Source organism: Cucurbita moschata, unplaced genomic scaffold (assembly GCF_002738365.1).
Source record: "Cucurbita moschata cultivar Rifu unplaced genomic scaffold, Cmos_1.0 Cmo_Scf00046, whole genome shotgun sequence".
NCBI classification, from domain to species: Eukaryota; Viridiplantae; Streptophyta; class Magnoliopsida; order Cucurbitales; family Cucurbitaceae; genus Cucurbita; species Cucurbita moschata.
The window spans coordinates 43,642-52,194 of record NW_019268562.1 but is presented as its reverse complement, the minus strand read 5'-3'; the positions used below and the strand labels follow the sequence as shown (position 1 = coordinate 52,194).

At 34.4% G+C, this 8,553-nt stretch overlaps 1 protein-coding gene across 1 annotated transcript in view; it reads left to right on the top strand.

Annotated features, from left to right (window-relative positions):
• The first annotated feature begins 2,249 nt into the window (after positions 1-2,249).
• LOC111434815 (nicotinate phosphoribosyltransferase 2-like) overlaps positions 2,250-8,553 on the top strand; it is a 13,951-nt gene continuing 7,647 nt past the window's right edge. The window contains exons 1-7 of the mRNA XM_023072197.1: positions 2,250-2,591; positions 4,187-4,334; positions 4,965-5,084; positions 5,247-5,381; positions 5,472-5,533; positions 6,145-6,220; positions 7,846-7,947. Of these exons, the coding sequence (XP_022927965.1) occupies positions 2,437-2,591; positions 4,187-4,334; positions 4,965-5,084; positions 5,247-5,381; positions 5,472-5,533; positions 6,145-6,220; positions 7,846-7,947 (798 nt within the window). The 5' untranslated portion in view covers positions 2,250-2,436. The remainder of the gene's footprint in view (positions 2,592-4,186; positions 4,335-4,964; positions 5,085-5,246; positions 5,382-5,471; positions 5,534-6,144; positions 6,221-7,845; positions 7,948-8,553) is intronic.

Below are 8,553 nucleotides of genomic sequence, written 5' to 3'. Positions count from 1 at the left end.
CCATCATAATTTAGAATTCTATTAAAGAACTGATGCACCTAATTTGCATAAATTAATCTAAACTTAGCTCAAAATTATTTGAATTGGCTAAACAATAGTCATACTGATCGTAAATGATTTTTGAAGTTTCGAAAATGGAAAGAAAGGGTTTGCACATAGCATATTTGAGCTAAATGAGTCGATAAGTCAAGTTGGAGCTGTCATAACATGAATTTTCCAATTGATTCCAAAGCGCCAAAGTGAGATGAAATAGAACAATTGATGTGACTCAATAAGTCAAATGAACTCTCTTTTATATTAGAATCCAACTTCCCACTTTCTCAATCTAATCGATATGGGACAACTTTTTTCCTTTCTAATATCGGTTGTTACATCATACACATCTAAAAGAAACTTTTGACCTTGAAATTACCTCAAGCGTAGAATAACTCGAGTCCTTGTCTAGAGATGTTCATAAATTATTAATGGGTCAGATCATTCAAGTACTTGTGAAACATGGATATATGGAATATGTTATACACCACGGAGAGGGACAGTGGTAGGGCTAAGGTTGGGGCCAGCCAATTCCTTAACTTCAAAAAGTTCTTCCGCAATCTCGTTGTAAGTATGAGTTAGGCTCACATGAATCAACTGAGTCAAACTCAAAATATTTAAATAAACCTCCTAAACTTAAAATAATTCGGTAAACCACATTTTTTAATATATGGTGTCCAAGAAATTTTTTTTTTGTTGATATAAGACTCGTACTCTAAGAGATTGGTACAACGCTTACTATACAAGTTAGCTTAAGGATTCATTACGTTACTCCTTTTAGATCTCAGCGTTGTCAATTATCCTCCCATTGTTAATAGAACCAAAAACACTTGAATAATCTTAGATAAGTAACGAGGGTGTTTGAAATTTGAAATGGAATATTTTTAACGTGTAGAAAAGTGAATTGAAGTCGACATGTCGGTTGCGAAACTTGGCGTTTGGGAACAAAATACCATCCAGTAGAATCTGTGTCCGTATTTAAAACGGTTACGCGACCATGGAGGCGCGTGAAACCCAAGGTCAGTCCAAGGGCCACTTTCTGCTCTACTTGCCCCTTCACATTTTTTCTCCTTCCTAATTTAAACTAAACCCTTAAATCAATAAAATCCAAACCTTTTACTTTATTTTCAAGATACTCCATCTTTTTTTAAAAATAATTTAAAATATTTTTAAACTTTTTGTAGGATGAGGCGTATTTGATGGTTTTTATTAATCTTTTAATTTTTTTTAAAAAAATTTAAGGTTATTTCGGGAGTATTTTTGAAATAGGGTAGTAACAGTTTCATGTATACTAATGAAAGGTTCACGTAGCTCAGTCTAGTCACTTCTTGTACTTTGGCTCACCCCCTAGGATCTAGCTCGACTTAGACAACTATGTTTGACATTGTAGATATCGTCATACCATTTGAACCATTCCAGTTCCAGAGCTGTTTTTGACGTATATAAGAGTAGTTAAGGTTAGTATAGCTACTATTGAGACAGTTTTCTTAGAGATATCCTAAATATGAAGTCATGGAACTCCCTCAGTGGAGTTAGGCTTCTACAAGCAAAATCGAGTTAACACTAGCTAAGGGTATTAGTGACTTCGACTTATGTCAACGAAATAACATGTGTTTTGCAGCCTATCTACGTATTATTACTTGTATTATGTAACGTTATGAATTTATGCGATGCATGTACTATCATGTTCATGTTATGTCTATAAGACACTTGATGAGCCCATGCATGAATATTTCCAAGACTCTCCACAATGGTATGATATTGTCCACTTTGAGCATGAGCTCTCATGGCTTTGCTTTGGGCTCCCCTAAAAGGTCTCGTACCAATGGAGTCAGTATTCCTCACTTATAAACCAATGATCATTCCTTAAACTAGCTGACGTGGGACTTCCATCATCCAATAGATCCTACTATGAACCATGATTGCATGTGATATCATTTTCTTAAGGTAAGAGTGAGATTACAGAGTATTTTTTTTAAAAAAAAAAAAAAATAGATATTTCTAAACTCAAAAGGTAATTGTGATTTGTTTTTGTTTTTTTCCTTGTTTTAAGGATGGAATTCACATATGAACGGATAATAGGTGTCTTATCCTGATTGTTTGATGGACATATTTAACGTGAAATTTATGCTTAAAAAAAAAAGAAAAAAAAAGAAGGAAATTATACAAAAAAAGTAGCGAACTTTGACTTGGTGGTCAGTTTCTTCTTTTTCGTTGTATTTAACGGTCTCCTTCTCTTTTGTGATGGTACATCCACTTCCGATATCCAGGTTGTTTCCGCCTTCGTCTACACTGAATTACTTCTCCCCACTTTGCTCTCTGCGAATTTCTCTCTGATTCTTATTATTTCCCTTCCAACTTCCATTGATTCTTTGAAATTCTTGAGGTTTTCTTGTTTTCTTGATGGACAAAGTGAACGGGCCAAGAAATGGCGATCGTTCCAGTCCGGTGGTGGACGGACCTACCAACCCTATGGTTACTCCTTTGCTCACCGATCTTTATCAGTTCACGATGGCTTATGCTTATTGGAAAGCCGGCAAGCATGACGAGCGAGCTGTGTAAGTTCTTTCTTTTTTCTTTGTACAATGCGTTTGTGTTGCTGAGAATTCGGAATCCATGCGGAAATGGATTTATCTCTTTATTGAACCTTGTTTTGATTTGAAATTGTGTAGTTCTTGCTTGTTGGTAATCAGTCTCAGTAGTGACTGCGCGGAATTTGTCCTTTTCTTTTTGCTCTCTATTTTGTTTGTTCACTACTTCGATTGTCGTGTTTGGTTTTCGAATTGCATGCTGCAGAGTTCGGAACTTGTAAAGTTGAATCTAGAGGAATGGTTGTTACTGTTTGATTTTTTTCTTTGTTTCCTGTATTAAGAACGTTGATGATTCCATTTGAGTATAGGTTCCGACTTGGTGGCCTAGCATGAATTACAGAAAACCAAATTTTATGCTAGATTGAAACGCCTTTTGTTTGCATTATTTCAGTCCTTCTCGATGAAAACATAGTTTCCAAATTTTTTTTTATAAAAGGCTTTGTGTTAATTAAATGTTCCATTGAGCGACTCATCCACAAACTTTCTATGACCTCGAACGTTTGGCCTGGAGTTTCTCCACTCCGTTAGTTTTGAGTTTTGAGCAAGTTCGGTATATACTCCTCATTTCTTAAAGACTGGGTAGTTCATATGATTGCTTAATTTTTTTTCCCCTCAAATATGACAGAATTAGCTCTCGAAGAAACTCCTTATGGCTTGTAGGTATTATATCAGTTCGGGTTGGAATCTGGAAATTGTTATTCTAACTACCCTGAGCTGGCCTAATGGTCAATAATAGTCATGAAAATAATAGAAGTCTTAGAGGAGGGAGTGAGTTTAACTCACGGTGATCTACCTAAGATTTAATATCCTACAAGTTTCTTTGACATAGGACAAACAATTGTGTATAAACTGGTTCAAATACTTGTGAGTATATAAAATACAGAGACACTGTTATTTCTGAATTTTGAATGTACTACTAATATGATTCATCAATCACTTTGATTGCATTTTTCTAAATGAACATAATGCTTTCTTTCGAATGACTAACCTTCAATCTTCTTGTGTTGTAAGGTGAAACAGTTTTGGCGGAGCTTTTGCTCAAGCTATTTTATGACTTGATGCTGTAGATGATACACTAGTCTGGTTTGAGTTTTTTTTAGAGGTCAACAGCATGTGAGGGTGAAAATTTTGAACCTTTGACCTTTTGGTCGAGGACATGTACTTTAACTAGTTGAGCTATTCTCAAGTTGGTGTAAATTGTTATTTCTATCTTTTGAAGTGTCTTTGTAATTTTAATTTGGAAAAGCATATTAAGCTTCAAAAACAATTCCAACTTTGGAGGTTGAAACTAAACTTGGCAGCTAATTAATTGTTTGAGCATTGGTTGCATCTTACATTTTTTTATCTAATGAATAGAACTAAATTCGCCCTTACTGGAATATCTAGAAGTTGAAAGTTTGCCTTTTCCAACATGGTTGATTTACCAGGGCAAATCAAAATTTTCATTCTATCAAAAGCTATATGATCTCTCCAGTGCCTTATAAGTCATGTTGGGAGATGTCTTTGAGGAGGAAAATATGCTTTAATATAGAAGGGTTTTTTGTTAAATTTTTGTGGTCCAGGTTTGATTTATATTTTCGGAGGAATCCTTTTGGTGGTGAATATACAATTTTTGCTGGTTTAGAAGAGTGCATAAGACTTATTGCTAATTTCAAATTCACAGAGGAAGAAATCTCATTTGTCAAGCAGGCTTTACCTTCATCCTGTGAGGTAACCCAATTTATTGATTATGTGGTTGGTATACAGATCAACTTTTACTTTGGTTTATGTGGTACACCACTGCATATTTAAATTAGTCAGATGTTTCATTTTATAAGTATTGCTGCCTAAATAATTTAAAACTTAATTAAAATTTGCCACATTTCACTTGGGGCGTCCACCATTTCCTCTTAATGATTATAAAGATAATTCATGCTAGCTTACATCTCTTTTAATCCACAGAAATAGAAATATTAACTAACATTTGGATGTACCTAAGATGCGTAGGTCTCACCTTACAAAATTATTCCTAAATTTTACTCTATGAATGATCATTTTATTCTTTTGGGAGGGCGATATTAAATGCACCATAACATAATGTGGCTTATTTGATTGACTAAAGCATAATTAGTTTGCGTGTTCTTCCTTATATTAGATAAAGCGCATACATGTAGGTAACATACCAACCATACTAGTTATTTTTCATAGTAACTTTGAGATGCAATTTTGATAATTTGGTAAAGTTTCATAAGACTTCTTGTATGCTGAGTTAACTCTTTACTTTTTATAATTAGAATGCATTGATTATTTTAGAGGATTTACTTGTTCCGACGCTGAATAACTTTTATTGATTAAATATAGGAATCGTTCTACAATTATCTTAGAGGAATCGACTGTTCTGACGTTGAGGTCTATGCTATTTCAGAGGGATCAGTTGTTTTCCCGAAGGTGCCCTTAGTGAGGGTTGAAGGGCCAGTTGCTGTAAGTATCAAGAAAGTTTTCCTCTGATGAAATAGTTAACATTGGATTCAGCAACCTATTTTATTTCTTTTTATTCATCCAAGAGTATCTTCATAACTGCTGAAACAAGATATTATTAATTCACATTGGTACTTTTTTCTTTTTCTTTTTTCTAAATTTCAGGTAGTTCAATTACTTGAAACACCATTTGTAAATCTTATTAATTATGCATCGTTAGTTACTACAAATGCCGCAAGGCACCGTTTTGTTGCTGGAAAGTCTAAAGTTCTTCTCGAGTTTGGACTTCGGCGAGCTCAGGTTTCTAATTCTTTCATTGTTTTCCTTTCTTTAAGTGCTGGTTTTTTTTTTTCTCATCCTCATCCAGAAGAAATCTTTACTTGGTTTTAGGGACCTGACGGTGGAATTAGCGCCTCAAAGTACTGCTATATGGGAGGATTCGATGCAACAAGGTAATCTTTCATCTCTGCCAATAATATTTTATATTGATACTGTAAATATTTCATTTGATGCACAGGGTAACCTTTCATCCCTGCCAATAATCTCGCACCATATCTATTTTTTTTTTCTTTTAGTACTGTTCCTTTAGGACACATACTTCTATTTGGGAATTGAATCCCGTATATTATTTTACTTCATTGTTTAAGAAAGTTTCTATAGAGTCTTTCTATTTGCCACACAACCATGATAGGCATCTCAAAGAGAGAAATGTAGTATGTGGGGGAGGTTTATAAGGGTAGCTTGTATAAGAGAGAGTCAGTTCTCTTTAGAGATGTGCAGTTGTTCTGTTAGTTCTGATTTTTGCCTACCTTACATTAGAGGAAGTAAAAGTTTACATCTGCCTATCATTTCTTCACTTCCTACTGTATATAACTACTTAAGCTAGAGGAAATAAAAGTTCTCATTTTCTATGAGTTGGATAGTATATATGTGAGATTAGTGAGAGTGCTAGTAAACTGGCGAGACACTCATGAATCTAGAAAAAAGAGTATATATCGGCAATCTCTATCAGCAGCTTCAAACTATTAATTTAATCGAAAATCTACTTTTCTCTTTTACGCAGCAATGTTGCAGCTGGGATGTTATTTGGCATACCACTTCGTGGAACACATTCCCATGCATTTGTCAGCTCATTTATGGTTTGTTATTCTCTAATTACACTTGCTAGCTTCATTGTCAAGTTTTATAATGTGGTAATTATTAAATGCCAAGAATAGCCAATTTCCTTTGCTTGCCCAAACACACACATTAGATAAAGATGCCATCTAATGAAAGATGATGAAATTATAGAAAGAGGTGTGAAGGGGATGTTACACAAAGCATGTGCCAAGTGGCATACACAGAAAAGAGGATTTAACAAAAGTACTTTTACTTTTTCACTAAGGAACATTTTTATTTATGAGGTAAAATAAAAAAAGGCGGGAGAATTTTTCCTTTGAGAAGGAAATTACAAAAACACTTCCATTCGGCTCTATGAGAAATTTTGACTGAAGAACTTAGACTCGTGACATCAACAATAAGCTAAAAATAGAATAGATTTCCTAATGTAATAGTCACTCTCTTCCTTATAAAAAGTTCTCCCATTGCATTCCAGCCAATCACGTGCTAGGAGAAAGCAGCTCAGGCAAAGATCATAGAAACTAGGCTTCACAAATTTGAAATGCTTGATTTAGACGAGTGTGGTTGAGGTACAAGAGGTTAATTCTCCCTGAGGAAGTTGTTTCTCTCTTACCTTTGTCCAACATATCTTTCCTTACATAATGAAAAGTGTTTCTGTTTAAAAAAAAAAAAAAAAAACAGCAATAAACCTAATGGTCCCATCTAAATAACTTCAGACGTAATGAGCCTAGAAGCCCAATAATTCCCAGTTTCTAACAGTCTCAATCCTTAAACTATAAATTATTGTTTGTTTTCTTTTTCATTTGGCTATTAGCTCTGAAGATGTGCCATCTAATTGTCAACTTCTTTGTCTCAATGCTAACTTGTGAGCATAATGACGTTAATTTCATTGGCATGTGGTCATGATGTGATTATTTATACTGCCGGCACATCAATTTTTCCCATTACATTAATCAATTGGGCAATGAGAATGTATTGTTTCACATCATGACTGAACTAAAATGAATTACACTACCTGATGTATCTGTTTTAAAAACATATTTTGCCCAGAAATGCATCAAAATTGTCCATATCATATTTCCATAATTGAGAAGTTAATAAAATCCTCAGGGTGTGACATAACATTAAACCAATTAATATATATATGTGTGTGTGTATGTATGTATCTAATTGTAAGAAACAATTTCTCTGATGATATGAAATTACCTAAGGGAGATTCTACCCCAGGCCAAAAGAGTTGCATAATATTTTAATTGGACAAAAGAGACAAATACTATATTGGCGAAAAGGGGTGGTAATGTTCACCCAGGGATGACCAAAAAACTATCGAGTCATACAGCCTATGGTCTGTTTTTCACAAAAAAAATTATATGGTTCCTTTTGTTCCATGTCGACCATAAAAATGCCCTGAGGCCAAACGAAGGTTTTTTATTTTTATTATTATTATTTTATTTTATTTTTACCTTTTTAATGGGGTGACCCACAATTGGGTCATTGGGCAAAGCAACATACCAAGAGAACTTTGATAAAATATCGTCACAAATCAATTAAGATATCTCTCTTCAGTTGTCACATAAATACCATCATGTCAAAAGCATTTATCAGTTTGAGTTTATTGCTATATAACATAGCGTGTGATTTGCAGAGCCAAGATGAGATCATAAATAAGTCACTATGTAGCAGTGATGGCTTACGCACATGTGAAGATTTTCCAAGTGCAGTTCAAACGTGGTTAAACAAGATTCAGGTATTCAATCATTTATGTTCTTGAAGTTTTATTCTCTGTTAATGATCTAAACAGAGGGAGATAAGGAGTTTCAGGTGGGCTCTGGCAGTTTTCTGAAAACAGTTTGTGGAAGAGTCCAACCTCTCAAACTGCCTGGGTTATTATAACTTTACTTCTATCAATACTATTTTCTATTAATTATCTATGATTTCTGGTTCCTATCAAGCAGCCGTCAATTTGTTTGTTAATTAGATACCAAGCTTGTTTCTTTATCAGGCTGAGTCGGTATCTTCTACAAATCGAGGGGGTGGGCTATTGTATTCACAACTTATTCTCCGTTATATTATTTATTTATTTATTTATTTTACTATTTTGGAGATTTAGATGCTAGGTTGCATTACGAGGCAACGTTTTTTACTTTTTATAGTTATGTGGTAAAGTTAAAAGCAGTTAATTAGGAGAATAGTGAGCTGGAAAGAGTTGTTGGACCACAAGATGAATGCATAATGAACTATAAGAATTTTGTTTCTTATGGTTTTGACGCAGTGTGTCAGGCTCCTGATTATATTTATGTTTTCTCGATGCATATGATATCTAATTATCCCCCCCCCCCCCCCCCCCCCCCCC